This window comes from Lampetra planeri, chromosome 40, assembly GCF_965212315.1.
Source record: "Lampetra planeri chromosome 40, kcLamPlan1.2.h2, whole genome shotgun sequence".
Lineage (NCBI taxonomy): Eukaryota > Metazoa > Chordata > Hyperoartia > Petromyzontiformes > Petromyzontidae > Lampetra > Lampetra planeri.
This window is the reverse complement of record NC_136146.1, coordinates 4,980,099-4,996,084: the sequence shown is the minus strand read 5'-3', so window position 1 is coordinate 4,996,084 and position 15,986 is coordinate 4,980,099. Positions and strand designations below refer to the sequence as shown.

Here is a 15,986-nt window from a genome sequence, read left to right as displayed (position 1 = left end):
GACGCTGTGTGCAGAGACGCTGTGTGCGAAGACGCTGTGTGTATAGACGCTGAGAGACGCTGTGTGTGAGACGCTGTGTGTGAGACGCTGTGTGTGTGAGACGCTGTGTGTGGAGACGCTGTGTGTATAGATGCTGAGAGACGCTGTGTGCGGAGACGCTGTGTGTGAGACGCTGTGTGTGAGACGCTGCTGTGTGTGGAGACACTGTGTGTATAGATGCTGAGAGACGCTGTGTGCGGAGACGCTGTGTGTGAGACGCTGTGTGTGGAGACGCTGAGAGACGCTGTGTGTGAGACGCTGCTGTGTGCGAAGACGCTGTGTGTGGAGATGCTGTGTGCGAAGACGCTGCTGTGTGTGGAGACGCTGTGTGTGGAGACGCTGTGTGCGGAGACGCTGTGTGCGGAGACGCTGTGTGTGGAGTCGCTGAGAGCAGTATAAGTGAGGTGTAACGTAGATACGAGTGGGAAGAAGTTAGATCTAAGTGACCGTACAGATAGCCCTAGGAGTGCCTACAACTGGTGCAAGAAAAGGTCAACAAAGTGTAAGCAGGTGACTGGTTACAACGTGTCAGTCTGAGTGATTTTTGCAGACACTACACAATCATGCGGTTGGTATAGCTGAGTGAGGAGAGGGCAATGTGAGCTCGGGGTGAGATGAGGATGAGGTGATCGTTTGGTGTTGGTGAGGTGAGATGATGTTTAGAATGAGGTAATATTATGGTTAGATTGAGGTGGTAATGGATAAAGGTGAGGCTTAGGTGATGTTGAGGTAAGAGTGAGGTGCCCAATAATAGCGAGGTGATGTTGAGAGTTCAATGTGAGGGTTAGAATGGTGACAAAGGTGAGGTGATCAGAGTAAGGCTTAGTGAGGTATGTGTATGTATGTTGAACTTCTTTCGCACAGTACGTAGCCAACCGTGCAAATCGGAGGTTCGGGTGAAGGAGTTTGATAGATTTGGTAAGGATGAAGGTGTGGGTTAGAATGAGATGAGGTGATGCTGGTGAGGTTTCGATGAGGACTGGGTGATTATGGTGATGGTTATGGGTGACGTAACGCTGATAAAGTTTCCGGCGATGTGATTACGGTGAGTGTATGGGGTAATGATGGAGTTTTTTTGTTTGTTTATTTTGGCCAAGGTAAACACCATGAGGGAATCGGAGTCTTTCTTTATCCCGAAAAAATCAGATGAGCTATGAAGCTCTTGTTCACAGATGTCCAGTTGGGGCGGGTCATAAAGTTACAACCGCAAACAACACAACACGATTTGAGTGCAAAGTATAGGAAAGGTTAGCAAGTCACTAAAAAGAAACACGTAAAATATATCAAGTTTATTCGTTCAAACTGCATGAGAACACCAATTCCCAAGCAGCAAAACAACAGAAACCCATTCCCAGACCCCACACCGACAGCACGTGGGAGCTCTAGATTAGTTTTTACTCTCGATACACGGGGTAAGGATGAAAGTTACAAACACATTTTGTAAATGCAGTTGTATGATGAAGCACCAAATCTGCTGCTTTATAGATATTTTAGGGGAAGATTTACGATGTTAAGAGAAGAACCAAACGTTGGTGCTCATGCGTTGGTGCCCACTGAATGCTCATTGTTGATGGTGGTGGGAGGTAGGGGTGGTGGGGGGTGGGGGGGGGGGACTCCGACTCCATTCCGCACGTAACGCCGCCCCGCTCCGGGTTTTCGCTCCGCCTGCGCGGCTCTCCTCCGCGTCGCAGTACCGCGCGCCGTGAGTGGCTAACCCCGGCGTCGCGCCGCGCGCCAACCAATCGGCGCGCGCGTCTCTGCGCCGCGCGCCGATTGGTCGCCGGGGGGAGGCCCAGGCGCCCGGGACGCGGAGTCGCGTTTTGTGCGCGAAGCGGATCCCGGCACGGGGCTTCAACGCGGGACCATCAAGGGGGACCATCAAGGGGGGCCCGCCGAGGGGATAGCGGAGCGGAGGGGGTCCGGGCTGCGTGTGCGGGTAACGCGGAGGGGGGGGGGGGGGAGCGGGTCGAGGTTAAACGAGGCGAGGGATTCCAAAGACGAGAGGGGGTCTAGCGGGCGAGGGTGCTCAAAGGGATTTTGTTTGGCGAGGGGATGCGAGTGGAAGGGCAGGGAGAGGGGGTATGAAGGGTGGTGGCGGGGGGGTCGGGTAAAGGGGATGAGGGGGGTCGTGATGGTGAGAGGAGGGGGGGGGCAAGAGCGTGGTGTGGGAATCGAGGGGGTGTACGGCAAGGCGGTGGTGGGGGGGGTTAACGGGGTCGAGCGTGGTTTGGTTGAGATGAGGATGATGAGGATGATGAGAGAGGGGTGATGGGGGTTCAATGCGAGGGGAATGAAAGGGAGGCCAGGGAGAGGGGCTAACCGGGGACGGGGTGAGGGGAAGAGAGGTCATGGCGAGGGGGTCCGGCGAGGGGGTCTAAAGGGGTCGATGGCATCAGAGGGATGAGGGAGATGCGTGGGGCGATCCACGGGGTTCTGGTTTGGAGGGATTAAGGCGATCACCGTGAGGGGAGTTCTCAAGATGCTCGCAAAGAGGGGATCGATGGAATGGGGAGAAGGGGATCTATTGTGAGGGGATCAGGGGGATTCAGGGGACCAGGGGGATGGGTGACATCATGGGGTAGAGAGACTGAGGCCCATTGTGACAAAGGATTGAGGGGATCAGGACTGAGGGGTCCCAGGAACCCGGGAGAATTCACTTTTACATCGAGCTTGAGAACTTATTTTAGATTAAGAACTGCTTTTTTGTTTGGTTTGGTGTCCTTCCCACACACATCCGATTCGCACGGTTGGCTACGTACGGTGCTAAAGAAGTTATACACACATACACATATAAGGGGACTTAAGCGGGACAGGGAGACGTGGGGAAATGGAGGCTTTGATAGATCTGGGTCCTGTGGCTTTGTTCATAAACAAAAGGAGCGATGGGAGGAGGGGGGACCCGTTAGTCCTAGCACCCAAGTCTCAACCACACTCGCGGGGGAACTTTTCCCTACTCAGCGCTGATTTTCAAATAGCTTTGACGGGCAGCCCACACATTGGTTGACACGAAGCTTTGTGTACGGTCGAACTGTTTACATTGACTTTGTGCTCAGAACTAATTGATCGACAGCAGGTGACCGAGATCGCTAAAATTATCAGCGTGGCAAGTCTAAAACGTTGCAGGTCTTTCCCCTCTAGTAGCCGATGCTTTGCTTTCGGTCTGGTTCTGTGAGCCATATAATTCCACCTTTGTTATTTATAAAAACGTGGCTTTGAAGCTGACTGAAGCAAGCATGACACTTTGCATGCGTCCCTTATGACTGGTTTAAAAACCGGTACAGCTCAGAGCGGTCAGAGGCAGGAGTATTTACAGAGTCACTTAATCACAAACTCCCCCCCCCCCCTTTACAGGCAACACGGCCAGTGAGGAGGGCACCCCTACTGTTTGGCAGCACCGGCGGCAACCACTGCTGGGTGTGGCGCGCTTGTGCGCGTGCCGGTGCGGGGCATGGATCGCTGCCGCCACGTGTGGAGACTCAAGCTTTCTCAGAACCACTCGATACTCAACCCAGACAAGTGGGCGTGCGTGGACTGCGCCGGCTGCTGCGCAGCGCGGAAGACCAATGACGGTGGTGCGTGCAACGGCGAGGGCGGGGGCCTGCCCGTGGACGGCGGAGGTGAAGGTGGCGCCGGCGGTGGTGGTCATACCGGCGGTGCGGTTTGTAACCGCGCGTGCGGTGGCGGCGGAGCGGTTTGCGAGCCGCACGACGTGTCAGGTTTTGCCTCTTGTGGTACCGCCGCCACGGCCGCCGCCGCCACCTTCTGCGACGACGGCGCCTGCGATTGCGCCTCCTCGGTGTGGGCCTGCCTGACGTGCCCCCACGTGGCGTGCGGGCGTGACGTGGCCGCTCACGCCGACCGGCACGCCGCGATGATGCGGCACCCGCTCGCCATGCACGTGGCGGAGCTCTACGTGTTCTGCTTCGCGTGCGACGACTACGTCCTCAACGACAACGCGCAGGGCGACCTTAAGCTGCTGCGGGGGGCCCTGGGCACCGTGCGGGCGAGAAGAGGCGGTCCCCCGGGGGGGCTGCTGCGCGGCGGTGGTGGCGGCAGTACGGGTGGCGGGGGCCGTGCCCTGCGATCGGCGGGGGGTAGTGGGGAGGCGTGCACGTGGAACCGCGCTGGTGAGGCGCGGGCCCGTGCCAACGACCGCCTGCTCACAGCACTCAAGCTTCGCCGGTGAGGATGGCAAGCGACCGCTGCGTAGTTACCGAGTCATTAGCCCGTCACGCAGTGACTGTTACCTTCTTATAGAGTCTCATGCTCAGTAACAGGGTAACCGTTGCCCTCTTTCAGTCTTCTTTAACCTCTCGCACCTTTAATTGGACGCGTGTGCAGTCGTATGTGTGTGTGTATGCTCGTGTTAGGCTAGTGTGTCTGTAGCTGTGCGTGCGTATTCATGAAAGTGGTGTGCAGCTAGTAGCACGTATGGATAGCGTGTGGGAGTAGCAGCGCAACTCCACCCCAGTGAGGTTAATGCCTGGCCACGATTAACATCAGTGGCGACCGATATCAGAACCTGGCCTGGGCCAGGTTAATTTATCCAGCCTTAAAATATTAATTCTTGGCCACACCACCTCCTTATGTGCCGTGCCGGCCTGAATCGGCAATCACTAACAGCACTTTCCCCAGCAGGCAATAAAAACAAAATGTGTATTTGTGTGCACCTCAGCCTCCGGCGTTTGCGGCGCGCATTTGGCGCCTGGTTTGGTGAAACGGGGAGCGGACGTGCCCGGCTCGAGGAGGGGCGCCGGCAGGAGGAGGCGGAACGCCGGCGCGAGGCCCAGCGTGCCCGCCGAGCTGAGCACAAGCGCCAGCTGCGCGAGGAGATGTCCGCCCAGCCGCCGCGTAAGAGCGCCCGCCTCGCCACCCGCGCTCACTACGCCATCGGCGTCGGGGACGGCGACGGCGCCAGGCCCGGCGGCGGCGGCACGAGCCGCGCGTGGCGCAGCCGGCAGCTGGAGCGTGCCATGGCAGCGCTAAAGCGGCAGAGCTCGATGCTGACCCCCGGCGTCACTGGGCTGCGCAACCTGGGCAATACGTGCTACATGAACTCCATCCTGCAGGTGCTCAGCCACCTGCACAAGTTCCGCGAGTGCTTCCTGGCGCTCGACATGAGCGAGGGCGACGCTCCGCCAGCGCCGCCGCCGCCGTCCCCGGCTCACGGCGGCGGTGAGACGCGGGGTCCCTTCCCCCTCATCCCGTCGGCGCCGCCGTCGTCGGCCGGGCCGCTCGGCGACCTCCTGGACCGCGCGGCGTCGGCGGGGCGGCTGGCGCGAGTATCGACGCGCAGCGTGCACAAGCTGCTGCAGGCGCGGCGTGCGGCCGGCATCGTGGGGCGCGCACCGGGGCAGACGGCGCGCGAGCCGGCGGGCCCCGCGGGGCTGGGCGGCGGAGGGAGCGGGTCGGCGCGCAGCTTGCGCTTGCTACAGAGCCCCGTGGGCTGCCCCGGGCCGCTGTCGCTGTGCCGCGAGCTGCACACGCTCTTCCGCGTCATGTGGTCGGGGAAGTGGGCGCTGGTGTCGCCCTTCGCCATGCTGCACTCGGTGTGGAGGCTCATCCCCGCGTTCAAGGTGCCTTTGCGAACCACGGAAGTGACGGATCTCCGATGCGTTTTGGGGTCGCGCTGCGGCTTTGCGTTCGATGTTTCGCTCTACGTGATGGGAGCTTCTTCGGGGAGAAAACAGCCCGAAAACGCAGTGGGGAGCTGTACCGCACAACCGCAATAACCCCGAGCGCGTTAATGAATTGGATGTGTCAGTCTGTAACGGGGACGTAACACTCTCAAAGGTTATCCAATCTGAACGCGCCATGCGGTTTGACTGTTGGCACATGCCAATCTGTTTAATAGCGACTGAACATTATACTGGATTCAAATATCAATTATAGATATAAACCCAACTTTATTATGAAGCGGTGTTGCTGTCAGGGAATTACCCAATTAAAAACCGGCCACACTGATTAAATGGTCGCCTAAACGCCATTGTGAAAACAGTTCACAAAACCCGTGTGCATGCCTTGCTGATGACGGCACGGTATCCATAATGGCCATCTCTTCCTTCTCCCCCCCCCCGCCGCCGCGTACCGTCGCTGCTCTGCAGGGCTACGGGCAGCAGGACGCGCAGGAGTTTCTCTGTGAGCTGCTCGACCGCGTGCAGAGGGAGCTGGAGGGGGCGGGGGGCCGTGGCCCCCCACTCCTCATACCCTTAGCCCAGCGCACGCTGCTGAGGCACGTGCTGCAGGTCGTCAACACCATCTTCCAGGGCCAGCTGCTCAGCCAGGTGAGGCGCTGTGCGCTTGAGGCCGACCGTGACTGCCTTCCCAATTCCCGGTGCTGATGTCAAACTAAGGACCACCGGTTTGAGATACGCTACACCGCCGGTGTTAGACGTGGCCGTGAATCGGACTCCGGATTTGTAGCGCAGCTTGCCAATGAATCCCATCACCGTTTTCCACACACATGCTGGTACACAACAACAACCGCCATTCGCCACAAAGTGGCGGTAACATCGCCACGTGATGTACACCACAGCAGCCATGCAGATGGTGCGACACGCACCAGCATAGAGAGAGGGGCATGTTTTTCATCTTAATGGGAGTTACTATTAAATTATAAACACATTTTTATTTTACCAGGTAAGGCCTACTGAGCTTCATAGCTCTTCTTCAGAAGCGACCTGGCCAGAAATGATAGTTCAGTGAAGTGGTTTATCATGTGGAAAACCCGGAGGACGCAGAGAAAAATATATGCGACCGCGGAGAGAGAGTCATGCAAACTCCAAATATTACAGGCGTTGGGTTCGGGATCCAACCCACAACCTCCTGTATACCAGGCGAGGTAGTTAACATCTCGCCACCGCGTGTACCAGCAGAGAGAGGGGCGTGTACTCCATCTTGATGGGAGTCGGCCTTCCTGCGTCCGCAGGTCACCTGCATGTCATGCCTGCACAAGTCCGACACGGTGGAGCCCTTCTGGGACCTGTCGCTGGAGTTCCCCGCGCGCTACCACTGCGTGCGCAAGCGCGCCGGGGCGCATGGGCGCTCGCACGCGCGTGCTCGCGCCCACCACCCGGACGCCGACTGCTCGCTCACCGAGATGCTGAGCAAGTTCACCGAGACGGAGGCGCTAGAGGGCAAAATCTACGCTTGCAGCTTCTGCAACAGTACGTGGTTGGCTGCGCCACCCGCTGGGGTCTACCGACTCGGCGACCGGGGTTTCTTCGATTCGTTAAGATTCACGGTCCCGTTTCGATTTCCAAAATCGATTTTTATTGTTTCTTTTCACATTGTTGGATTGTCTCGTTTTACATTTGCGGCTGTAAAGCTGAACGGAAGCTAAGCGGGGAGTTGGGCCTGGTTAGTGTTGATTGGATGCCTGGACCGCCTAACTGTGTACGATGGATCAGCAGAGGGCACTGCAGAAAAATCCATTGTTGTACTGTGCGTCTTTGCTTCCCGCCTTCACCAACCCACACTGACCAGAGTGGCGAGGCGTGGTTAAAAATAACCCACACGAGGCGGCCAGCAACGTTCGGCAATATTGAGACGTTCTAATATTTGAGCAAGCTTCTAAGAACTTAACAAGCAAAATAATGACGTATTTCTGAGAGTTTGAGGCGTATCAGCACTGTGACACGTTCCATCGCTTACACTGCCAACGTTGCACCTCGTTGTGCCCAGGCAAGCAGCGGGGTGGCGCCTCCAAGCCCTTGGTTCTAACAGAAGCCAGGAAGCAGCTGCTGGTGTGCCGTCTGCCCCAAGTTCTGCGGCTGCACCTCAAGCGCTTCCGGTACACACAGTCTACATGACGGTATACTGGTGCACTCACACATCCAGCGAACACACAACAACAACAACAACAGCCGCCATTCGCCACTTATGCCAGGCGATGTGCACTTTGAGGCCACATGATGTGTCAAAGGGCAGTTCACGGAACAAACAAAGGTGCCGTTGGTTGACTGACTGATATGACTGGTAGATGCACCACCTGTGCCCCCTACTGTATGAGCTATGTATTTTAACCGCTGGGCACTGTCCGTTGTTGTGAGCGTCGTTTTGCTGCGGCGGCAGCGGCGGCAGGTGCCAGCGGCCACACCGCACAAGAATGATCGCCCGCTGGGCAACGTGTGGGATGGCGCGAGCAGGTGGTCCGGGCGTAACCAGCGCGAGAAGATTGGCGTCCACGTGGCATTCGCGCGCGAGCTCAGCATGAGGGCCTTCTGCAGCCGCAGCGGCGCGCGGCTGGGCGGACGCGAGGGCCTGGTGTACGACCTGTCGGCCGTCGTCATGCACCACGGGCGTGGCTTCGGCTCCGGGCACTACACGGCCTACGTCTACAACACTGAGGGCGGTGAGTGTGAGCGAGCGAGAGGATGAGTGAGAGCGACAGAGAGAGAGTGAGTGTAGGGAGGGGGTTGGAGGACAGTTGGCCGCACGCCTCGGGCGCAGTAATGGCCGCACAGGAAGTAGAGCGTTGCGCGTGTGATTGCCCGCTTCTGGGTGTTTGTCTCCTGCCCGTGTATGTTAATTTGTGTGTTGGTATGAGTATCCGTGCGTGTGTGTACATGGACCTGTGTGTGTGGGTGTGTGTGCGGCAAAAACAAACCCCTACCTCGTGCTGGGAGCTTCTTCAGGGGTCAAATGCCTTCTATGACCTTCTGTCACAGTTGCGAGCTAAAGTGGCCCCTTGGGATGGAGTCATCTTGTTAGGCGACTTCAATTCCCGAGTTTGTCATGATGCTGGCACCTGGTCTGGAGTGATTGGAAGGCATGGGCTAGATCAGCTCAATAACAACGGCAGAAGGCTGCTAGATTTTTGTGCAGCCCATGGGCTTGTAATTACCAACACGCTGTTCCGGCATCGGCGCATCCACACAACATCATGGATGCATGCCTGGTCCAAGCAAGAACATCTGCTGGACTACATAGTGACGGAACAGCGGATGCGGGTCCATGTCCTTGACACCAGGACATACCGTGGAGCTGATTTGCCCACTGACCATTGACTTGTCATCTGTAAGATGCACCTGCCATTCTCCCACTCCGGTGGTGGGTGTCCATATAGGACCCCATTCAAACCCACAGTGGCTTGCTTGGTCTCAGCTAGCTGATGAAAGTTGCAAGCGAGAATTTCATCATCGCTTACGGCTGGGGTTGGCATCGTCCCCCACTCCTGATATCGAGGGGAAATGGGCAAGGTTTAGGACTGTGGCTCATGCAGCTGCAATGGCTGCTTTGGGTACACGGTCCAGACCTCCCCAGATACCCTGGCTGACAGAGGAGGTGTTCAGGCTGGCTGAGAAAAAGCGACAGGTCCACTCTCATCGTCTACAGCATCCCACATCAGAAAATGAGGAGGCTTACCGCAGCCTTCGCTCGGAGGTTCAGAGAGACGTGAGGCGCTGCAAGGATGGGTGGTGGTCGCGGGTTGCTGAGGAGATGGAGTCTGCCTCAATGGCCCGCGATCACAAATCCCTATTTAACTCCATCACAAAAGTAACCTGCAGTACCACACCTTTACCATCATTAGGGGAAAGAACGGTGATCCAATCTCCGACCCCCAGGAACAGGTTTGCAGGTTTTCAGATTTGCTGAGCATTTCTGTGAGGTCCTGGGAGAGGGAAAATCCCTCAGCCTGGAAAACTTTGTGGGACAAAGTGGGGATGACCCTGCTGAGGCTGCGGTGTCTCAAATATTGGAAGAAGTCACCCCCTGTGAGTGGCTGGCTTAGGTGCCATCTGTTGAGGAAGTACTGAAGGTGATCTGGAGTCTGAGACCAGGAAAGGCACTGGGCAGAGATGATCTCCCAAGTGAAATGCTGAGGGACAGTGGCGTTTGTGCACAGACTGCCCTACATGACATCATGACAACAGTCTGGACCACTGGACGGGTCCCGCAGGATTGGAAGAATGCCCTGGTGGTCCCCCTCTTTAAAAAGGGGGACCGCACAGACTGTAACAACTACAGGGGCACCTCACTCCTCAGTGTGCCGGGGAAGGTCCTGGCAAGGATTATTCAACATTGCCTTGCCAGGCATGATGAGGAGAGGCTTGCAGAGCCCCAATGTGGTTTCAGGAAAGGGTGGTCCTGCACAGATGCCATATTTTCTGTCCGTCTGCTACAGCAGAGGTGGAGGGAATTCCAACAAGACCTACATCTCTACTTGATTTACCTGGTCAGGGCCTATGATACCAGCAGTAGGCCTGGGCTCTGGGTTGTTCTTCTGGTTTCGGAGTCCCTGACCCTCTGCTCACGATCATCAAGGACCTTCATGATGGTGAGCGGGCCCAGGTTAAACTACGGGGATGGGAGTCGGAGCCATTCCCTGTTCATCTTTGGGTGTGACAGGGATGTCCTCTGGCTCCCACATTATTTAACATCTATTTCGACCACGTAGTTCGTGAAGCCTTCAATAGCTGCACGGGAGGAATTTCCACCTGGTACAGATACAATGGGAGGTTGATCGATGCCCGGGTGCGGTCAAGGGATGGCTCCCTATTGCTCAACCATGTTACGTATGCCGATGATCTGGTAATTGTTGCTCACTCAGAGGAGGAGTTGGAGGCGCTGCTGCTGAACCTGGAGCTTGCCACTAAGAGGTGGGGCCTTACCATCAGCCCCACCAAAACTAAGTACCTGCCTGGGTATTTTGTACCATCGGACACTCCACCCCCACAACTCCCAATTGGTGATAGGGCAGTTGTGGAGAGTTTCCCATACCTGGGCAGTGTGCTCATGACCGGCTCCGGTTTGACAGCAGAGGTCTCACTCCGAATCAGTCGAGCGCATTATCTTTTCATCGGTTACGTAACGCTGTGTGGAAGCTACCTGGTCTGTCGCTCCGCACGAAGTTTCAGATCTCGGCCACAGTCATTCGCCCTTCTCTACGCTTGCGAGACGTGGAACCCCCGAATGGAACATCTACGCTGGTTAGAAACATTTCGGCTGGCCTGTCTACTATCCATCCTGGGTTTAACCAGGCTGGATTGTGTGAGGAGCTCACAAATCCTTGAAAGATCTGGACAAAGTCCCATCGGTGAGCTCCTCCGGAAAGCAAGGCTGCGTTGGCTGGGTAATGTAGCCCGCATGCCCAGCCACCGCATGCCTAAACAGCTTTTGTTTGGCCAATTCGAGGGGGTTAAACGGGCGCGACATGGGCTAGAGAAGAGATGGAGTGATGTGGTACAGGAGGATGTGGAGCTGAGTGGACTTGCAGATGACTGGTACCAGCGGTGTCAAGATCGGCCTCTGTGGAGGAGGCTCGTGAAGGACGCTGCTACTGGGCAGTTGGAGGCAGTCGCCCTCCAACAACAACGGAGGGCGGTGGAGCGATGCTCACAACAATGAGCGGAGCGCCGGGTGGCTAAAGCACAGCAAGTTGGCACAGTGGGGGGCACAGGTGGTGCATCAGCCAGTCATCTCAGTCAGTGAACCCGTGGCACCTGGGTTTGTCCCGTGACCTCCTGCCGGCGGGCGTTCGATACTTCACGTGGCCTCAACGTGCCTGGCACAAGCGTCGTGGTGACGTCACCGCCACTTAGTGGCGGTTGTTGTTGTTGTGGGTGAGGAGCGGTAGTGCAGCGGTTAGTGCGCTTGTGAAGGCTCTATGGGGTCGGTTTGTCTTGTGTGTCTGCAGGCTTCTGGGTTCACTGCAACGACTCGGAGATGAGTGTGTGCAGCGTGGAGGAGGTGTGCCGCGCCCAGGCCTACATCCTCTTTTACTCGCAGCGCAAGTCACCCGACGATCGAATCTGCGCCACGGCAACGGCAGTGCCGGAAACACGGGTGTTACCCCCCGCGTCGGCCCCGGTCGCCCCCACCCTGGCCCCCCCCACCTCTTCCCCTACGCCCCCAGCCTCCCCAAAACCCTCTGGCCCCGAGGCGCTGTTTTCTTTGGATCGCAGGGCGGCTGAGTCGTTTGCGCTCCCCGCACGTTCGCCTGCTGCCGACGGGGAGCGCTGCGAACCGCAGGCGACGCCCTTCACCCCGCCGGCACCGCCGCCGCTGGACACGCAGCCCCGGGGAGGCCTGTGCGGCGACGACGAACAGGACCTTGCCGCCGGCACACCCGACGCCCGGAGTAGCTCGCTCCCCGACAGCGACGCCGGCGTAAGGACGCTGTTGCTGCACCCGCAGGCGTCCGAGCGGCCGTCGCCACCGCTTGGACACTCCGTCCCGGGTTTTGGCAATCTCCCGAATTCCGTTCGCGAGCGAGCCGAGCCGGCTTTTCCCGTGCCCACGTTGGCCTCTGCCGAGCCGCACCAGACATCCGCGGGTTTCTGGCTCGAAGCGCAAGCTTGCGGCGGCGGCGCCGTTGAGCCTGGCCCGCTCGTCGCGACCGCCGGACCGGCGGAAGAAGGTTGCGGCGTCACCAGCGAGTTTGGCGCGGCCACGGAGCGCAGCTGATTGTCGACGCGGCGGCGGGTAGCGCTGCTCCACGCGCTGCACGCTCTCCACGCTCATGCTAAGCGGTCTCCTGATGAAGAACTGACAGCGCTTGCATCGGCCGTATCGTGGCGGCGACAGCATTAAAAGAACAGCCGGTACCCTAAGCTACATGTGGCTTTAAAAATCGACGCGGGTTTTCGGTCCAGTTGATGGCAACTTCACGCTCGGTTACCTCGAGCCAGGCTAAAGAGTGCGGGCGTCAACTTGCGTTTGATAATGCGCAAGTCACCGCGCCACCGCCGGTTTGGGTTCACAGGAGCCGCAGCGACGGCACGCGTCGTTCTCCTCGGCTCGGTGTGCCCGGGGCGTCGGTCGGCGCCAGTTTCCGTTCATTCCCGGAGAAAACCAGGATCTTCACTTTGGCCTCTGTTTTTACACCAGCACTTCCGCGTTCACTCTCAACAGCTTAAAAAAGAAAAGGCCTTGTAATTCACTACTACTCAGGCAGCATCGCAATGTGGGGGTGCAAGCAGGGAAAGATGGACATGGGGGGTGGGGCCAGTGTCCGTGGGGGGGGCACTGTTCCCCTTTCATGATTTGGGGTGGGGGGGGAGGCCCCCCCCCTGCACCACCTCGCTTGCGCCACCCCTGGCGTGTACCACACGCACACATCGCGTGGCCCACGTGTACACCATGCGGTGCACCACATGTAACCTCATGCGGCCGGTGTTTGCGCATCAGCCCAACGACAGCTCAGGTAGCTTTTTTGGAAAAATCAACACTAACACACGCGCACATATTAACACGCGTACGTACATATGGGTACAAACAAAGCACACGCACGTATACTGGTACGCACTGAGACGCAAATGCAGTCTTTGTGCACGCATAAACATATCTACAGTACACGCATTAACATACAGTTATGTGCGCACAAATGCATATACAATACTTGCATTCACGAACAGTCATGCACCCACATGCTATCACGCACACATGCATGCATAGACGCAAGTGCGCCCACAGTGTTACACACAACTACACATCACATAGACTTAAGCGCACGGACATACTTGCATTTCCTGTACCGTACACACACAGACACACGTGCACTCTAGGAACTGCCAGCCCCTTCCTCGGCACTGTGAGAACAACACTGGTGTGTGAATTTGTACAGAACAGCACACTTTTGCTGGGGTGGGCTAGGGGGTGAGTACTGATTGGTTAGGGGGTGTGCAAGTACTGCTGGGTTATGGGTGGGTAGGGAGGGAAGTAATAATAGGGTTTGTCTAAGGTCCGTGTTTGCAGCAGGTGGTGTTCTGCAAGAGATCCTTAAAATACTCGGTTTTATTTTCCGAGTGGAAATGTTCGCGCGGATGTTCGCGCCTGTCTGTACGCACAGACACGCACGCTCGTGTGCGAGTACGTGATCGCATAGGCACTCGTGCAAGGTACACCGCGCGCGCGCGCAAGAGTTTGCCGGGTCGCTCGGCACGGCACACGGAGCCGTGCGTGGGGTGGAAGCGGATGGGGTCCTCGCGAAGGTTGTGGCCCGAGGCGCTGCAGCGCTTGTGCGCCGCACGTGCAAGTCGTGGAAGAAACGGGCGCGCGCGCGTGTGTACGTGAAGCGAGCGTTTCGCGATTGGACGTGGCCCACGGTGCTGCTGTGTCGGCAAGAGACGTGGGGGTTTTTTTCCCCACGGTTTTTCGGAGGATGTCGTCGTACGTTGCTCGTCCTGCGGTGTGGGGCCTTGCCTCGCATGCCGGCGGCCCCCCGTGTCTCTCGGTGAGTAGAGTTAGAGCTACTTGTCACGTGTAGTGGGCACCCGAGCGGCGGCCTAGGATGTGTGGTGGTTTTGAAATAGTTTTTTTGTATTCGTGTCTAAATTATCCTGTACGCAACAAACTCGTGGCACCTCGCCTCGCGGCGAGCCGTGAAATTGTTGGGTGTTTAGCGTTAAAACGTTTCGTGAGCAATAGAGATTCTGATCGTTGACCTTGGGTTGTGCAGCGGACGGTGGGGACCAGTTTGGCTAGCGTTAGTGCAGTATTAAGAGTAGGCGTAGCGTTTGCGTCAGTGTCAGCGTTGGGTTGTTTACGCTTAAAACTGCGTTTACGTTGTGGGGTTGGGTGTGGTAGCCTGAATGTTTGTCCAGCAAATTGTGGAGTCGGTGAGGCTCGCAGGACACAACCGGAATCACGGTCGGGGTCTGAACTAGGGGTTGGCGTCAGCATCGATCAGGGTTAGAAGCCATTCGGGGCGCTGTGACGGCAACAATCACAGCAGCTGTTCCGTACAGGATGGTTTGACACTGAATATTTATCCTCCCTGTGCACTGTGCCCACACCCGGCCCTCCCAGTTGAAACCACGCTGGCCTTGTTCTTGGCCCAGGCAGGATCCTTAGCCTACCCACGAAAACTATTTTTATGTAATTTTAAAAGTGGTAAACGCCTGTATTTTTTTTTATTTCGTCTCAACACCCAAGAACCGTTATTTGCAAAAATTGAATAAAGTTAGTCACGAATTAATGCGCCGTATTTTTTTAAAGTAACGTCGTAACAAGCCGTGCCAGGAGCTGGTGCTCTCTGCGGCTCTTGAGCTCCGGCCCCCGGGGCGGTGTCCACTGCCGCCCTGGTTCTCGGCCCATCGGTCGCGAGGGCGGATTGGCGACCCGGGACGAGAAGTCGCTCGGTCGCTGTGTGAGAAGTAACTTGTAACGACTGTCGAGACGACGCAGGACGATACCAGACCTCTGGAATCGCTCCGCTCGCTGTGTAAACCTCGGAGCACAGCAGAGTCTTTGTCTGCCACCTGTGATCGATACACACATATCCCTCCAAGTGGACTTTATTGCTGCCGTGAGAATGAAGGTGTCTAGCGATGCAAAAGACGAGATCATTCTATTATATCACCGGTTTTTAAACCATGTCAAGCGCCTTGAGTGAAGGTGCTCTTTAAATGTAAAATTAATTACGCCTCAATTTGATGATCCATTACAACTTGGTTAAAAAGTATCTCATTTGTATTGTCTGCTAGTTCGTACTGTGTCACATGTTGTCTTGTTATTCTACAATCTGCTCCCGTTGTATTTTCTGTCCCGTTTATTCCATTAGCCTTCATGTGCAACAACTCTTAAACACGAGCGAACTAACACATTTCTGCCCAGTGGCCAACGTGGCGTAACCTCGTCTCGGCGACCTTCAGACCGCGGTCTGGGAAAAATAATTAAAGTTGACTGATAGGATGCCCATTGCGTGAAGCGACGTGGAGAACCCCTTGGGCTGCAGGAAATGGTGGTAGAGATGGAGTTTGGGAGTCTGTTGGGTGGGTGCTGCCGTGAGTTGGTTGGCGTGTGGAGCACAATGCATGCTGGGTAAGTTGCACTCGCTGTGCCAGTGTAAAGAAGGCGTGAGAATTTTGTTGTTTCGAGTTCGTGTTGCTGTGATTTTGTCGAGAAAAGTGTCTACGTTAGTTTCAAACTGTTTACGATTTCTTTTTATATATATAGAGAGTTTGTGATAAATACATTTTTTTCTAAATGCCTTATCTCGTATT

The 15,986-nt window shown here is 56.6% G+C and overlaps 1 protein-coding gene across 1 annotated transcript; it reads left to right on the top strand.

Annotated features, from left to right (window-relative positions):
* Window positions 1-1,830: 1,830 nt before the first annotated feature.
* Window positions 1,831-15,970, top strand: LOC144731760 (ubiquitin carboxyl-terminal hydrolase 49-like). Its single transcript, XM_078612982.1, has 8 exons — window positions 1,831-1,975; window positions 3,391-4,221; window positions 4,715-5,615; window positions 6,144-6,323; window positions 6,968-7,205; window positions 7,723-7,831; window positions 8,187-8,392; window positions 11,678-15,970. Exons 2-8 carry the CDS (start codon window positions 3,488-3,490, stop codon window positions 12,445-12,447), a joined length of 3,138 nt encoding a protein of 1,045 aa, XP_078469108.1. The 5' UTR covers window positions 1,831-1,975; window positions 3,391-3,487; the 3' UTR covers window positions 12,448-15,970.
* Window positions 15,971-15,986: the final 16 nt, after the last annotated feature.

Coding starts and splice junctions, on each gene's coding strand:
- LOC144731760 (XM_078612982.1), top strand. CDS start 3,488: ATGGATCGCTGCCGCCACGTGTGGAGACTCAAGCTTTCTCAGAACCAC. Junction 6,324..6,967: donor AGGGCCAGCTGCTCAGCCAG/GTGAGGCGCTGT, acceptor CTGCGTCCGCAG/GTCACCTGCATGTCATGCCT. Junction 7,832..8,186: donor CTGCACCTCAAGCGCTTCCG/GTACACACAGTC, acceptor TGGCGCGAGCAG/GTGGTCCGGGCGTAACCAGC.